Source organism: Ictalurus furcatus, chromosome 10 (assembly GCF_023375685.1).
Source record: "Ictalurus furcatus strain D&B chromosome 10, Billie_1.0, whole genome shotgun sequence".
NCBI classification, from domain to species: domain Eukaryota; kingdom Metazoa; phylum Chordata; class Actinopteri; order Siluriformes; family Ictaluridae; genus Ictalurus; species Ictalurus furcatus.
The window spans coordinates 15,002,216-15,020,242 of record NC_071264.1 but is presented as its reverse complement, the minus strand read 5'-3'; the positions used below and the strand labels follow the sequence as shown (position 1 = coordinate 15,020,242).

General features: G+C 38.5%; 1 protein-coding gene across 1 annotated transcript in view; it reads left to right on the top strand.

Moving 5' to 3' along the window:
* frem1b (Fras1 related extracellular matrix 1b) overlaps positions 1-18,027 on the top strand; it is a 35,582-nt gene that overhangs the window by 16,906 nt on the left and 649 nt on the right. Inside the window, exons 20-32 of the mRNA XM_053634906.1 lie at positions 1,163-1,307; positions 1,801-1,942; positions 2,097-2,292; positions 3,620-3,884; positions 7,982-8,396; positions 9,602-9,803; positions 9,896-10,040; positions 11,250-11,379; positions 11,498-11,570; positions 13,247-13,396; positions 16,053-16,369; positions 17,590-17,769; positions 17,884-17,999. Of these exons, the coding sequence (XP_053490881.1) occupies positions 1,163-1,307; positions 1,801-1,942; positions 2,097-2,292; positions 3,620-3,884; positions 7,982-8,396; positions 9,602-9,803; positions 9,896-10,040; positions 11,250-11,379; positions 11,498-11,570; positions 13,247-13,396; positions 16,053-16,369; positions 17,590-17,769; positions 17,884-17,999 (2,476 nt within the window). The remainder of the gene's footprint in view (positions 1-1,162; positions 1,308-1,800; positions 1,943-2,096; positions 2,293-3,619; positions 3,885-7,981; positions 8,397-9,601; positions 9,804-9,895; positions 10,041-11,249; positions 11,380-11,497; positions 11,571-13,246; positions 13,397-16,052; positions 16,370-17,589; positions 17,770-17,883; positions 18,000-18,027) is intronic.

Below are 18,027 nucleotides of genomic sequence, written 5' to 3'. Positions count from 1 at the left end.
GTGTATACAGTGACTGCACAGCTTTTCCTGTTAGAAAGTGATGTAAATACACAGAAATGTTGATGATCAGGAAATTAGCAAAAACAAAAGCTCATGTAATAAGGGTGATCATAGGTACAGCATGTCTGGCAATAAAACTGTTGTTTACCGAGGTCATCAAATGTCACAATAAAGAAGACAGCATTAAAGTAATAGTTTATCCAAAAAAAATGTATGCAAATGTTGCTTAGAAGTAAAATAGGCTTATAGCTACTGTTTTAGCTTTTGCACATACAGTTTAGCAAATCATACTGCAATTGTACTTAATTACTGTACTTAAGTACTGTACTAGTTTGGGAGATTTGTACTTTTCTTAAGTATTATTAAAATTGAACTTTTTGTTCAATTTCAATTTAATTGTTGAACTTGTACAAATTGTACATTCATAAAAGGGGGGGGGGGGAGCACAATTTTTACTCCTTAGATTTTCATTTATACCTGTAAAATTTGCCATTAAAGCTAAAGAAGTGTATTGAGTTAAGTTCACTTTCAGTTAAAGGTTAGCTAAGGTAAATTAGTTAAATAAGTTTTGTACATTCGTTTGTAAATTAGCTCTCTGCTTACATTTCCTCAGCTTGTTAAATGGGCTTCTTTCCCCCTTAGCATTCATTACAAAATGGTTACTGAACATTAATGAACCTAATTTTAAGTTGGTCTGAGATAACAGAATATTTTCTTTATGGCTGACTGATTAGCGAACTAACAAATTAGAACTTGTGGTCAGCTCTTTTCATAATTTAAAAATATATTTACTTTTACTCTTGAATAATTGAATATGTTTAAATTTCACTTTCACCCAAGTAGATTTATTATTATATACATCTATATATATTGTTTCCACCTCTGGTGTCCACACAAATCACATAGTCAACCATGTGAGATTATTTAAAATGCCAACACAGTTTAAGGAAGGTATGTGGTCACAATGCTAAAGTGGTAGCTATAAACATGCTCTTTGCACACTAAATATTTCTTCACAGATCAACTATATTTGAAGTAAGAGGAAAAGTGTCAATATTTTTGGGCCAAACTATTCCTTTATGACTCAGTTATATGTGTTACGCCATCACTTTGTCTCCTTATTCAAACATCTCATGACTGTTCATCTTGTCGTGGTTTGCAGGGGTGAAGATCATGTATATGCACGATGACACAGAAACCCGTGAGGACACTTTCACCATACAGCTGACAGATGGCAGGCATGCTGTCCAGGGGACGGCATGGGTCCACATCCTACCAGTCAATGATGAAAAGCCCCAGCTGATAAAGTAAGGATGCCCTGGAACAAATTCTAAGTCAGAGAGTCAGACAGAAGGAGGAGATTCAGCAGAGGAGACTGGACAGGGACACAACAGAGAGAGGGGGTGGACTTTAGGGGGCAACACAGCCTGTTCTGCACATGTGGTTGGAGAATCTGCATCCTCTTGACTGAGTGGCTGGGAATGAATTATAGCATTTTATTCCACCCTAAGATTTGTGTTTTTTTGATTCCATGATTTGGCGAAGGATGCTCATGCAAACTCCAACCCAGCAGAAATATTATTTTTTGGCACTCCCTCATTTCCTTGTTGTTAGTGTCATAACTAATTGTGTTGACAGGCCAGACAGGCCAGTCCTGCTTGCTTTTTTCCTGACAGACACATCTGGCTCTGACGCATTTACGTATTTATTTGTTTAAGGCTCATTTGAGCTTGCAGGCTTCTCATGAGCACCCATTGTGGCCTCAGCATCTCTTGCTCTGTCCCTGTTCTATGTGTGCAGGAATGCAGGTTTAGAAGTGGAGGCACTGGAGAGGAGGGTTATATCCAGTGTGGTGCTGGAGGCAGAAGACCGTGACACCCCCAGTAACCAGATCTACTACGTTCTTAATGCGAGCCCCAGATTTGGCTTTCTGCAACTCAAGGTTAGCTTCATGTAATATCACAGATGATAAACGCTGTTTTGTTTTTTGTTTGTTGGTTTTGTTTTGTTTTGTTTTGTTGTTTTTTTTTTTGGGGGGGGGGGGGTTTACAAAGCCTTTTAAAACTTGTTGATGTTTCACATGTGACTGTGTGCAGACAGAAGCTGGATTCACTGACCTGAACGCAGGTCAAAACTTTACACAGGACGATGTGGAGATGAACTGCCTGTTTTACAAACACACTACATTCAGTGGGTTCAAAGGTCATGACCGCTTCCACTTTTTCCTCAGTGACAGAGACAATGAGACACCTCCACAGAGTTTCTTCATCGCTATCCAAACTGTTCAAAAAGGTATGTGCCTGAAGTTTCACCACAAACTTCAAATAAACTTTAGTAATTATTAAGTGTTTCTAGACCTGCAAAAATCATATCATTTCAACAAGTTCCATGCTGTTGCTTTGGCCAGTTTTTTAAAAAATTATTTCAGGCTTATGATTAAATTTTTCTGGCCCAGAAATTAGGTCAGTGTACACACTCCATGAGATGTACATAGTTTCAGCAAAGGGGCTGAAATAGTTTTTGTGTAGAGGGGAAGGATTGTCAGTGTTAGTGTAATTGGACTAGCAGAAAAAATCTAACTGATCCTTTAACAGAAGCTGTTAAATTCAAACAATTATTCTAGTCAATATTTGTAGTGACACAGTAACATTGGCTGTTGATCATAACAGTGCCTGTTGACCATTTGCAGAACCAGTCTGTAGTCCAACTGTGTTTTCCTCTCGGTCAAACAATTGGACAAAATAACTCTTTGACAGATTTTATTTATATGTATGTGTAACTGTAAGCATGGCCCTCCCTTGGCCAAGTGGGTGAAACAGCGGCTTCTAGGTCTGTGCTGCTGATTCAGGTAGGGTAGAGGTGAGACATTTGAACCACTTTCTACCTCCCAGTGAGTGTGAGTTATTAACAGACCAGAGTGCCAACAACTGTAGCCTTGTCCTTGTTCCTAGACCTGTCCCCTCAGCCACTGAGGGATGACACACAACTCCTACAAAGTCACTTTTAGTACAACTTTACTTTGGATTTAGCTTGGCATCAATGTCATTGTGAGATATTAGATGTCGTTTCACAGAATGAACTTTACTATAGCCATTAGAACAAAAGGTGAATTCCTATAGTCATACAAGGACCATATTTTTAATATTAAATGCTAAATTGCTTGATTGCGTGATTAGACAACAGTAAGGCACAGATGCACCAACATTTTAAAAATCATAATCACAGGAGCCCTACACGGCCAATCACTTTATTCCCTATGCTGCCACATGTTCAGTATTAACTGAGGTTTTTAACTCCCTATTTCTTAAAATGTGGCAAACTGTGTAGTGGCAACTACACTTTGAGCAGTTTCCTCATTCAAATAATTTTCTTTGAAAGGAAATTCAGGGTGATTTAGCCTCTTAAAACCTATATGCAAATGTAAGCTAAAAAGCCAAGAGTGTAAGGAGTTAAGAATAATTATGTTTCAATAAATTAAGATTTGACTGTTAAACTGACACTTCAAAATAACATTTAGAATTTTCTCTTATTTATGAAATATGTTCTTTTACAGTTCTGACAGTTCCATTTACCTCAAACAAATGCACTCTTCTTTTCCTGGCCTGTTTGCCTCTGTCAGGTGACATTGCTCTGATCACTAAGCCCATGACTATTTCGGAGGGGGAAAGGGTTATACTGACCACAGACATTCTGATGGCTACAGACAGTGGAAGCCAATCATTTGAGCTGGTCTACACCGTGACCGTCCCTCCTAAACATGGACACCTGCACATGGTCCAGCACCCAGGAATCCCTCTGCTCACTTTCACTCAGATGGATGTGGCTTCACACCGGGTGTGCTACACTCATGACAACAGTCATTTTACTGACCACGACTCCTTCAGGTCAGTCCCATTGGGTTGAAATAAATATATAAAAATTTGATTAAAAATATATACGAAATAAGATGTTTTTTAATGATTGATAAGGTGCATAATAGTCTAATGAAATGAATTACGCTGATGTTAAGGGTAAGGTTACAATGAGGTGTGGGCAGTATGACATTAGGATATTCAAATCATGAATACATTATTGGAAATTATGTCAAAATATACCCTTGTGACAAATAGCTATAACTCAGTTTTTTAATTCCTTAACCTCTTTTAAAAATGGCTGATTCTGATTATATGGATTGGTATTTGGATCTTTTATTGGAACGACTTTGTCAATATTTCTGTATTCAGGGAGTGTTGTATCAGCTTATAGGCTCAGGTTGTGACATCAAGCACCAGTCACAGCATTATGCAGGTTATTAGAAGATATAATGATGCTTAGCCAAAGAATCTACAACCCCAATTCTGAAAAAGTTGGGACAGTATGGAAAATGCTAGTAAAAACAAAGAGGAGTGATTTGTAAATGTACTTTGACTTGTATTTTAAACAATAAATTTATGAAGACAAGGTATTTGATGTTTTACCTAATCAACTGCATAGTTTTTTTTTAAGATAAATGTTTATTTTGAAATTGATGCATGCAACACGTTCCAAAAAAGTTGGGACGGGGCACTTTAGGACTAATAGCGATGTGACAAGCTGAAATAAGAAGGTGATGTGAAACAGGTGAGGTAATCGTCTAATCATAGTATATAAGGAGCCTCCAAAAAAGGCATAGTCCTTCAAGAGCAAGGATGGGTCGAGGCTCGCCAATCTGCCAACAGATGCGTCAGCGCATAATCCAACACTTTGAGAACAACATTCCCCAAAAACAAATCGGTAGGATTTTTGGGCATTTCACCTTCTACAGTGCACAATATAATTAAAAGATTCAAGGAATCCGGTCAAATCTCTGTGCGTAAAGGGTAAGGCCGAAAACCACTTCTGAATGCACGTGATCTCCGATCCCTCAGACCTCACGGTCTTAAAATCCGTCATGAGTCTGTAATGGATATCCTCACATGGGCTCGGGAATACTTTGGTAAACCTTTGGCAGTCAACACCATTCGCCTCTGCATCCACAGATGCAAGTTAAGGCTTTACTATGCAAAGCAGAAGATATACATCAACACTGTCCAGAAGCGCCGCCGACTTCTCTGGGCTCGGTCTCATCTGAGATGGACAGTAACACAGTGGAATCGTGTTTTGTGGTCCGACAAGTCAACATTTCAAATAGTTTCTGGACAAAACAGCCGTTGTGTTCTCCAGGCCAAAGAGGAAAAGCACCATCCAAGCTGTTATCAGCGTCAGGTCCAAAAGCCAGCATCTGTCATGGTATGGGGGTGTGTCAGTGCCCATGGCATGGGTAACTTGCACATCTGTAAGACACCATTAATGCAGAAAGATATGTACACATTTTGGAGCAACATATGCTGCCATCCAGAGCAGGACAATGCCAAACCACATTCTGCCAAGATTACAAGTGCATGGGTGCATAAGCAGAGAGTGCGGGTGCTAGCATGGCCTGCCTGCAGTCCTGACCTGTCTCTGATGAAGCATAAAATAAGGCAATGAAAGCACCGTACTGTTGCGCAGCTGAAGAAATGCATAATGGATGAATGGGGGGAAATTCCACTTGCTAAACTTAACCAACTGATGTCTCCACTCAGCACCCAAACACTTAATAAGTGTTATTAAAAGAAAAGGTGATGTTACACAGTGGTAAACAGTCGACTGTTCCAAATTTTGGAGTGTGTTGCAGTCATCAGATTTTAAATGAGTGTATATTTTTAAAAATATATTAAATTAAATTAAAGTCACAAAGTAAAACATCAAATAATGTGTTAATAAATATGTTTTCAATATAGTACAGGGTGAATTGAATTTTCAAATTCAAATTTTTGTTTGTTTGGTTTTTTTTTTTTGCATTTTCTATACTGTCCCAACTTTTTCGGAATTGGGGTTGTACATGCTATGCTAGATAGCTATGATGAATAAAGTAGTTTTGATTTTATTTTGCCAGGTATTGTTTCTGTTCACTGAGAAATCACTGAGAATATAAGAGTATAAACCAAGACGCACACTGAAATCCCACTGTGTTGATATACCATAAATGCAAGCTAGTTCACTAGCATTTAGCTAGCCAGTTAGCAGGAGAACATGAATGTCTTTCCAGTATTCTTGCATGTTCATAGATTCTGGCATTTTTAATGAGACTAGAGATGTTTGTAGGGCATTTTAGTAAAAAACAGTGTAATCTCCAAATATTATTTCTAATGCTTCAAAAACACAATTGTGAGTAATTAAATTTAATTTTATTTTGATGATATGATTGTGATATAATTTGTTTTTCTATTTCACTTACCCCATGTTGCAGCACATATACAATAAATTAAAACCCATTTAAATATTTCAATAGGCAGTTTCTGAGTATGTAAAAACAACATAGCAACACATAGTGGAGTCTTTTGATGGCCAAATTACAGCAGTGAGAGAAGAAAGAGAGAAAATGAGAAAATATGGAGCATTCCACCATATTTATGTACTTTTCCAGCCAATTTGACAGGAGGCAGACTTCAAAGAAGGCAGCGTATGGCTGACCTGTCCTGCCTCTCTCATGTGTGTTTGTGACTTGGTTTGTCACCCAAAACCTTGGCTGAGTTTCACTTCGGGGTCAGCTGGGAGCACACAAGCCTCTTTCAGCCAAGTCTGATGATGGTGCTGCTTAAAAGAGGGCGAGCAACTCAGCTCCATGCCAATGTGTGCCATCACGACAGCATGGTGCAGCATGTGGAGTCCAGTATAACAACATTTACAGTCAACAATTCAAGCAAACAATTACAACTTGGCTACTTTGCTGCTAGACATTACAAGAACCAGAGATCTTTTAAATATCTATTGATCTATTAAAGCCATGGCACTGACTGGTACACAGAGGATGTTTTTCAAACATCTTGTATTTGCGCTTACTGCAAGCAGCTTGAGACAACAGACCCTCTAACCGGGGAAACACCTGAGTGAACACCTGTGTGTCAAAACTGAGCGCCGACAGCAACTCAGGCCGAGGCCAAGAGGGACGGAGATGGAAAGAGAGGCAGAAGGTGTTTTTTGGGGAGCCCTGTTCATCCCTCTGCTCACTGGTGACAGGTGGATGATGAATGGGCATTATTAGGAGCGTAATAATTTCTGCCTGGCATTGTCTCAGTGGTTGCTGCCATGTGAGTGGTGCTCTGGGCACAATTACTGAGCAAAATGTGAAATAATGGTAAGGCCAGATGTTTAGGTTTTTTGGCTATGTGGACGAGAAGACGTGCATGCTGGTGGAGAGGCCAGTGCAAGGTATCGAGCATGATGTTGGTGATGCTGGTAAATGGTCTGCAGTTATATAGCGCTTTTTCAACCATTGCGGTTCTACAAAGTGTTTTACACTGTTTCTCATTCACCCATTCACACACACACCAGTGGTAGCAGAGCTGCCATGTACAGTGCTAGTTTGCCATCGGGAGCAACTTGGGGTTCAGTGTCTTGCCCAAGCACACTTCGGCATGTGGAGTCATGTGGGCCTGGAAGCGAACCGCCAACCATATGATTAATGGACAACATGTTTACCCAGCGATGTGTGACTGGTGGTATACTGTCTCGGTGGTAAGTTGAATAAGAGCTGTTCTTATTCACCCACCACTTTTTAAATCACCCCAATGCCACTGTCACTATGGATCTCAATCCTGGTCTTCGAGTACCCACTGAACTGCATATTTTCCCTGCTCACAACACACCTGATTCAACTAATCAGCTAATTAACAGCCCTTCCCAATTTTAGGTGGCTGTGATAGAGCAGGGAATACACTAAAATGTGCAAGACAGGGGCTTCTCCTGGACCAGGGTTGGGAAACTGTGGTTAAGGGCAAAGGCTAATTCTGACAAAATATTATGTGAAATACAAAAAGCTAAAATGGAAGTGAATATGTACTAAGTGAGCTAAACCATGAGGCTGAATGTCTTTATATATAATTCTTTACTAGTATTCACAGAATTTCCAAATGTCCAACAATAATTGTTTTCTGTCCAGCTTTGACATCAGCAATGGCGTGACCTCCATTAGGAGTAGCCTTACTTTCACAGTGGAGCACCATGACCGTATCCCACCTACCCTGAGCATCAACACCGGCCTCCAGCTTACAGAAAGCACCACAAGAACCATCTCACCTGAACACCTGCAGCTCACTGATCCTGATACAGCCTTAGAGAACCTCACCTACACTGTCATTCAACCACCACAGTATGGCAAGCTACTGTTAAAGGGGTTTCCCATGCCCTGGACCCGCTTCACACAATTAGACATCAACAACATGCTTCTGAGCTACCAGCATCTTAACAGCTTTGCTAAGATTGACAGGTTCACCTTTCAGCCATCAGATGGAACCAATAAAGGTTATCTGGAATACGGACAGCTGAAGGAGCAAGCGGCAGTTTTCACAATACAGGCAAGGATGGGATTTATACATTAAAATATAGTAATATTCCTTTTGTAGTAACACTTTTAATTCACTATTCCACTATCCTATTCCCAAGTAAGCTGCGTTCACAGCATTCTTTTGTATCAACAAAGTGCTGGTTTGTGATATTGAAAGTGCTTATATGTGGGGAAAACTGTTTCAGGCAATGTGCACATTGTAACCGTAACAAAGCTTTTAACACTAAGTGTTGGCTTGTGTTAGATTGTATCAGATAACTAGCGAACTTATTTAGTAAACTAATTTATTTTAATTAACTTTTGCCTTGCAACTCCGGGGGGGTTGGGGGTTCGATTCCCACCTCCACCCTGTGTGCACAGAGCTTGCATGCTCTCTCCGTGCTTCGGGGGTTTCTTCCAGGTAATCTGGTTTCCTCCCCCAGTCCAAAGACATGCGTTGTAGGCTGACTGGCATTTCCAAATTGTCCGTAGTGCGTTAATGGGTGTGAATGTGTGTGCGAATGTGCCCTGTGATGGGTTTGCACTCTGTCCATGGTGTCTTGTGCCCTGAGTTTCTGGGATATGTTCCAGGCTCCCCGCAACCCTGTGTAGGATAAGTGGTACAGAAATTGGATGGATGGATGGCAGGTAGGAGGCTGCATGTGCTAGCTTTGGCTTTGGGAGCAGAAAAATTGACCCTCCAGTCCTTACCTGCATTTGATCTACTACCTGATTGATCAGGTGATTAAAAATGTTTGACATCACTTGGTGCTTTTCTGAAGCAGCCTGTGGCTCTTCCCAATAGGATTAACTGTGAACCATTGCTAACAATTGAGGAAATATTATTCCAACCACAAAGCCAGCTACTATGCTGTCTACAATATTTAGAGGAAGGCACTATAGCTTTGTCATAGGTTACTTTAATTAAAATAAAGTATTTCAATATTATACATAGTCTTACCTTATTTTATAATGATAACCTTAATATCTCTTACTCCCTGATCAAGGCTACAAAAATAGAATAATAGAAGGTGTTTCCATAGATCTCCTATATAATGCTTTCTAAAGTCTGATGTCTTCTTTGAACTCCAATTTTACAGTTTCGCCTTTCAGCCTAAATCATGTGCATATGCGAGCTCTTCATGATGGATCTCATCATGAGACATCATTATGGCTCCCTCTTGTGGTTCAAATCCATCAGTGAGAGTAGAAATAATTATTTTGTTGTATTTACAGATAGAGGTCTTGGACAAGTCCCCTCCACACATTGTAACCAAAGGGACCCCCAGTACAGTGGAATATCTACAGAACAACCAACATGGCATCTATATTACCTCCAAAGACCTCCAGGCTTCAGATCCAGACAGCCCTTACCAGGAACTGGAGTTCATCATCACACGGCCACCACATTTTGGATACCTTGAGAACGCCATCACAGGCAGGTGCATTGAGTGACTGTAGAGATAATCATTAATGTTATCGATGACAATTAGCAGGATTCTAACTTACGTATGTGTTTGGTGTTCATAGGAGGCTATATCAAAGGACGTTTCACCCAGAAGGATGTGGATCAGAAAGCAGTCCGCTACATCATTCCCTCAGACATGGAAGTGACAGCAGACAGCTTTGAGTTCCAGCTCACTGACCGAGCGGGAAACATCATGCTTCCAGAAGTGTATGTTATCTGTTTTTGTGCCTATGCATATGATCTAAATGGTTTAATGTGGTTTGCTCTATACTTTGTTTTAAGTTTTATAAAGATGATTTAAGTTCATTTAACCCCTTAAAGTCTCACCATTTTATTCAATTATTCATCTTAAAGCATAATCACTATATAAGGAATAAAAACAACAAAATGTGTTGTTATAGGAAAATAATCAACAACATGGTTGTTTGACATCTGCTAACATGAAGCAGAGTTACTGTTACCACACTGAAATTGATTATATTCCAATAACAGCATGTCCCAAAGTGTTTTATTCCTCTTATACAACAGCAATTGACCAATAACTACAATTTTAATTTACTTAGATGAGAAGGATGACAGATTTTTAATCCATTTAAAATTGCATTTAATGTTGTGTAATGCCCGGAAGACAAGTTAGTTCCTGTTAGCACTAACATAGCAACTATAGATAGTCCTTCACTCACCACCTCTCTGTTTTCTCTCTCTTGAAATCATTAAAACAAAAAAAAGCAGCTTGCCATGTATCAGAGTAACTGGAACGTGCAAATCCTGGTGGAAAACTTACTGACTGTTACAGTTCGCTGACCACTTACACTATAGAATTCAGCAGCACTGTGGTATAATATGAAATATTCAGTAGCTAACTACCAAAAAAAAAACTAAGAGAAAAAGTTATGTGGTTACAATCAACTCCTGGGACGTTAAGCGGTTAAAGATACACATTTCACCCCTCACACTAAATGTAGCTGATCAGCCAAGAAACATTTGCTGTCAAAAGTTTGCTTCCTTAGACTAACATTTCTAACACGTAAGGGAATTTTGAGCTATATCATCTTCTGAATGACTTCTAACAAACTGTCTTGGAGTTTATGTTAGAACTGTCTTCTAACATAAACTTTAGAGTCATAGCTCTAATACAGTACTAAACTAAAGAAGCAAACTTTACATACCATTTGTCTTGCTGATTGCTTTGAAGCATTTCAGGGGCTGGTTATCAATATCAAACCACTTAATTATCACTTTCAACTCAGTTATATCAGCAGCATGATTAATATTTTCTAAATTGAATCACTTGGACAGACATGTTTAGTCTCAGCGCCACACATAATGTTCTTTAAAAAGTTATTTTTAAAAGAGGTTAATGCAACACAGATCAAGCCAAGTACTACCGTGAATGCTTTTGTGTGCCAAACCCAGAATGGAGCTCCGATGGTCCCGGGTGGAGTTGACGGCTTCCTGTTATCGTGTGTGTGAGAACGCAGGAACTCTAGCTGTGCAGGTGATACGCAGTGGGAACAGCATAGACCCTGCCTATGTTGGCATCAAGGTGAACTTCAACAGCAGCAGTAAAGTTCTGAGGAAAAAGTCTTTCATGCTAGCTTGGTATAAAGAAAATGATGGAATTTGGTGTGATAGGAAGAACCACTTTATTTTTCATGTTCCAGGTGGAAGATGGCACAGCAAAGGTGGGAAAGGACTTCACTCACAGCTCGGCTAGTCTGATACAGTTTGATCCAGGTGTCTTGGATTTTATTTTACACAGTGCATTAGTATGACAGTGTCATTGCTCCAGATTTACATGTTTTTACTGTGTAAATGACTTCAATATAAAATTACATGCATACATACATACATACATATATAAATAAATATATACAGTGCCCTCCACTAATATTAGCACTCTTTGTAAATATGAGAAAAATTGTGAAAAATTGTCTTTATTGTTTAACCTTTTGATATTTTGTTCAAAGAAATGACAAAAAATACTCTGCTCTCATGGATATCAAACAATTGCAAAAAAAAACAGGTTTATCAAAAAAAAAATCTTTGTTAAATATAGCTGTACAACAATTAGTGGCATCCTTTTTGTCAATACTTTGTGCTACCTCCCTTTGCCAAGATAACAGCTCTGAGTCTTCTCCTATAATGCTTGATGAGGTTGGAGAATACATGGCAAGGGGTCTGAGACCATTCCTCCATACAGAATCTCTCCAGATCCTTCAAATTTCGAGGTCCACGCTGGTGGACTCTCCTCATCAGTTCATCCCACAGGTTTTCAATGAGTTTCAAGTCAGGGGACTGGGATGGTCATTGCAGGACCTTGATTTTGTGGTCAGTAAATCATTTTTGTGTTGATTTTGATGTATGTTTTGGATCATTGTCCTGATGGAAGATCCAACCACGGCCCATTTTAAGCTTTCTGGCAGAGGCAGTCAGGTTTTCATTTAATATCTGTTCATGATGCCATGTTTCCTAACAAAATGTCCAAGTCTCTGTCAGAAAAACAACCCCAAAACATTAAAGGGCCACCACCATATTTAGCCGTGGGCATGAGGTACTTTTCCATATGGCTACCTCTCTGTGTATTGCCAAAAAGCTCTATTTTGGTTTCATCTGACCATAGAACCCGATCCCATTTGAAGTTCCAGTAGTGTCTGGTAAACTGAAGACGCTTGAGTTTGTTTTTGGATGAGAGTAGAGACTTTTTTCTTGAAACCCTTCCTATCAACTTGTGGTGATGTAGGTGACTTCGGATTGTAGTTTTGGAGACTTTCTGACCCCAAGACGCAACTAACTTCTGCAATTCTCCAGCTGTGATCTTTTGCTGCACATCACAGCTATATTCCCTGGTTTTACCCATTGTTATGAATGACTAAGGGAATTTGACCTATGTGTTATCTCATGGGCTGTGCCCATGGTAGCCTCAGATTCTTTTTCCTGGCTGACTGTTGGGTGTGAAAATCCCATTCTGAAATACTCAAACCAGCCCATCTGGTGCCAACAACCTTTTTCTGTTTGATGTGAACATTAACTGAAGCTCAAGACCTATATATATATATATATATATATATATATATATATATATATATATATATATATATATATATATAATATATATAATCAAGCCTACATCATTTGTACCTTCAGTAAGTCTCTTTGACCTAGAATGGTCCACGTACCTTTAAAGCTATACTCTAAAAGATAATTATGTACCTGAAATGTTTAAAACAAACAAACAAACAAACAAACAAATATATATATATATATATATATATATATATATATATATATATATATATATATATAGTATGCTTCAAGTTTAAATCATGTATGTCAGGTCTGTATTTGTTAAGGTGTACAAATTGGGAAGACCATCTCCTATGTTATACTCTCTTTATTCTCCTCCTTTATAGGAGTCTCTGTCAAATTTTGGAATATTTACCTCAAAGATGATGGGCTGGAGGAGAACCATGAGAGGCTGGAGGTGGTGCTGAAAGCCCAGAAGAACGCTGTCTTAGGTGCGAGAATCAGAGCCTCAGTGGAGATTGTGGATCCCAGACATGGTAAGGTCCCCAGTACATGCACATTTTCGGACCCAAATGGCTTGGAAGATCCATTGGCGGATTTTGAATGTTTATTGTTATTGTTGTATTTGAAAATATAAATAGTGCATTTATTCTTTTAACAGAGTATCATGTCCATTTTAACATTTCACTTGCACCAGGAAGAGTAAAAATATAAATAATACCAGTTCAAAACTTCTCAATATGATATTCATATTGCTTAATATAAGTCCAAAAAAGTTGGGACAAAAAAGTTGTAAAATGTAAATAAATGTAAATAAAAACAGAATGCAATGATTTGCAAATCTCAAAAACCCATATGTTATTCACAATAGAACATAGAAAACATATCAAATATTTAAACTGAGTAAATGTACTATTTTAAGAAAAAAATAAGGTAATTTTGAATTTGATGGCCACAATACGTCTAAAAAAAGTTGGGACAGGGGCAGCAAAAGGCTGGAAAAGTAATGTTACTAAAAAGAAACAGCTGGAGATTAATTGGCAACAGGTCAGTAAAATGATTGGGTATAAAAATAGTATCTTAGAGAGGCAGACTCTTTCAGAAGTAAAGATGGGCAGAGGTTCATCAATCTGCGAAAAACTGCGCCTACAAGTTGTGGAACAAATTCAGAATAATGTTCCTCAACGTAAAATTGCTAAGATTATGAATATCTCATCATCTACAGTACATAATATCATCAAAAGATTCCAAGAATCTGTAGAAATCTCTGTGCGCAAAGGACAAGGGTGAAAATCAATATTGCATGCCCGTGATCTTCGGGCCCTCAGGTGACACTGCATTAAAAACAGGCATGATTCTGTAATGGAAATCACTACATGGGCTCAAATGCTGGTTAAAGCTCTATCATGCAAAGAAGAAGCCATATGTGAACATGATCCAGAAACGCTGCCATCTTCTCTGGGCCAAAGCTCATTTAAAATGGACTGAGGCAAAGTGGAAAACTGTTCTGTGGTCAGATGAATCAAAATTTTTAATTCTTTCTGGAAACCATGGATGCCGCGTCCTCTAAACTAAAGAGGACTAAAGAGGAGAGGGACCATCGGCTTTTTATCAGCACTCAGTTCAAAAGCCTGCTCTAAGATACTCTTTTTATACCCAATCATGTTACTGACCTGTTGCCAGTTAACCTAATCACTTGCAAAATGTTCCTCCATCTGTTTCTTTTCAGTTCAGCTGTTTCTTTTCTTTTCACTTCCTCAGTTTAAACATTTGATATATTTTCTATGTTCTATTGTGAATAACTTATGGGTTTATGAGATTTGCAAATCATTGTATTCTGCTTATATTTATATTTATTTACATGTTACACAGTGTCCCAACTTTTTTGGAATTGGGGTTGTACATAAACGTGCCTGTCTCCTGTATCCTCAGAATGTCATGAGGCGGAAGCAGATACACTTGAAAAAACTATGCTAACATCCTTCCAGTGCACTGGAAAGTTTGCTCCCTGAAAAAATCCCACAATGCACCACAAAAACCAGGGAGAATCGATGCTCACTATGTTCCCTTACTGGAAATTACATCATGTTTTCTGAAGCCTCTCAGCTTGAAAAAAAAAATGGGGGATGAACTCTCTGCCAACTTCCGGCTACAAATGTCATTAGCTTGTTATCATTAGTCACAAATGATTACTTACGTTAGCAATTGTAACTTTATTTGACGTTCTATACAGTATATGGTTTGTTTGAGTCTAACTAAAGTTTTTAATGATTTTTTTTAATCCACTAGTTTGCCTACAATGCTGCTTGACATATTATGACAGAAAGCCATGTGATTAAGCTATCAAATTTATATGACATTCATTCATTAATTTTCTGTTCACACACTCACACACCCATTCACACACTATGGACAATTTAGAGATGCAGTCAGTCTACAGCAAATGTAGGAGAACATGCTAATTCCACTCACGCAGGGCAGAGGCGGGAATTGAAACACCAACCCCAACTAATTTTTGGTGACATTTTACAATGCATGAACATAGTCATGTCACCAGAAATTCAGTTATCAGTGCCCCAGTGTGCAGTGCCTGAGCTCATGTTCACAAACTACTGAACTAGGGAGCTGGTAGAGACGAACCCTGGGAGTTGGAGCTCCTCACCGATTCCATGGTAGACATGACACTAAACAGCTTTTCTGACATATCTGTCCTAGCTCTGCCATGCATTACCTTCATAAAATGAGGTCTGAAGTAGAAACTTTAGGCAAACTTTAACTTTTTGCATGTGGTACTATGTACTCATTTTGGCTTTTGGCTTATTAGCATGATTTAAATATGAAATTTCCAGTGCTTTTTTGTAAATAATAATAATAATAATAATAATAATAATAATAATAATAAATGAATCCTTATCAGAGTCAGATAAAATATTTGAGTATATTTGAGAATATGTTGGATGTACAGTGCATTGTATGTGTACACATGAAAGTCTATGTCAAATATGGACTCAGCTTTACACAGATTGTCTCTTTTCACCAATTACAGTTGTTAATTATAATCTTGCAATAGTAATTACATTTTTAGAGGCCCTCTTGGTTCCGTCCTCTTGCAGTCCGTAGGAGCCTAAAACAACACGAGTTGCAAAAGTTGCACCTCCGGTTTATATTATATTTTTAAGTGTCCTCCATTAGGTAGATGTGACCCAGATGCCCTGATTATTGATTATGACGAGAAGAAATCTCCTGTCCTACAACCTCCACGAATCCACAAACCTCCACCTCCACCAACACTAGGAGCAGCAGAAGAAGACTACACACCAGACCCAAACACTGGGATTGTATGGGAGAACTATCAGCCAAGAGGAGATGTCCCATATCGAACACAGTTCATTCGCTTCAGCGGTGGGGAGGCAGCTGACCAGCCATTCCTCAGCCAAGGAAGGAGACAGCTAAGACTACTGGGAAACAATAGATCTGGAGTGAGACAGGAAACTTCACATACAAAATGGGTATTAATTACATCTCTTCAGCCTGAATACTTTGCGATACTTTGCATGCTCTGAGTCAAAAGTAATCAAGAAGGAAATCTAACAGAAATTACAATAGTGTATTATAACAGTAATAGTGAATTATTTTTATGTTGAGAAGAAATTATATGAAAACTGTACATGGTATGATTTCTATGCACCTCCATTTACAAGTCCGTATCGGGAAATCTGCTCACAACTTTTTGCATTTTCAAAAAGCATAACTATTATACAGTTATAACTGTAACTGTAAAATTATTCTGCAGCAGCAGTGAATTAAATTATTTGTTTACTGGAACTTCTAGAACATGTTGACACTTCTAAAATGTTGCTAATTAAGTAGCCCATTAAAAAACTGTCTGTTTTGCTTTAATACGCAGACATTCCTTCAAGTCTTAATGATCCTTTGCCTATTTTAGGGGGCAATACATTCTGTGACACTGTTGTCTATACTCATATTGCAAAATGTTAATGGTATAATTATTTTGAATTTCCTTACCGCCAGGATTTTGCGATCACAGAAATTAATGCAAAAAACTCTGCAATATTCAGAGGAGCTTGGAATTTTTAAAAATTACTGAAGATTTTCCTCAGATTTTGGCTAAGACACATCATGTGATGTCATCGTAATGCGCATTCAGTCAAAGCCCTCTTTGATTCACGTGCGTCAAACATGAGTACAGATAAAAGGTCTTATTTACCAACAAACATCACTGCGAAAGATCATGCAAAACAGTTTAGTGCAGTTGCAATTTCGCCAATTCAAGTAGTTTTGGGGGGGGGGGGGCACAAAAAAACACAAGTTGCATCACAAAGTTGTTGTTTTTTTTAAAGCGCATCAAACTCAATCACAAAAAAACTCTGCAAAATCCTGTATGGACTGCCTTATCACTGTACAGTGATATATTATTAAACCTTACATGAATGCCTAAACTCAGAAGTGGGTTCAGACCTACATACCTGCTTACATTAATTGTAACTTAACAATAACAGTAGTTACTTAATAGTTCTTTAAAATGAAAAACTGACCAATGAGGCTGGATTATAATGGTAATAAACTGGACAATTTAATAAAAGTATAGTAGGAAATACCTTAACATATCTGTTGGAGTATTTACACGTTTTAACTGAAATATGAACTCAAAAGAAAATTTTAATTGTGTTATTTTTATTTCAAATTTATTTTCAATTTTGGCTCTTAGCTCCATAGGTTGACTCCAATAAGGCCTGAGTTGGAGATACCAGTACCCCGCGTCCACCCAGAACTTGAGATCAGTCCAATCTGGAACTGGCCTGGATATACTGCTGCCTCCAGATCAGCCGAAACTCCTCAGAGAGACACTTTTCTTACTGGCTTCACTTCAGCTGTACACCAGCACAAGGTTCACATCTAATTATTGACTGTGAGACGTCTAAGCAAATATTTAAAATACATTGCACTATTAGAATCTTTCGTTCACACTCCTCTATATCTTCTTCCATTCCTTTATTTTTAGTCTGCAAAAGCTATTAGTGTTGGCTGTCTTCATGGTTGGACCCATTACAGACAGCGCTGTTACATCCTGGGACCAGGTGTAGCCAGCTGGAGGAATGCTCAGAATGCATGCACAGTGTAAGTTAATCAAAATACCTGTATTCTG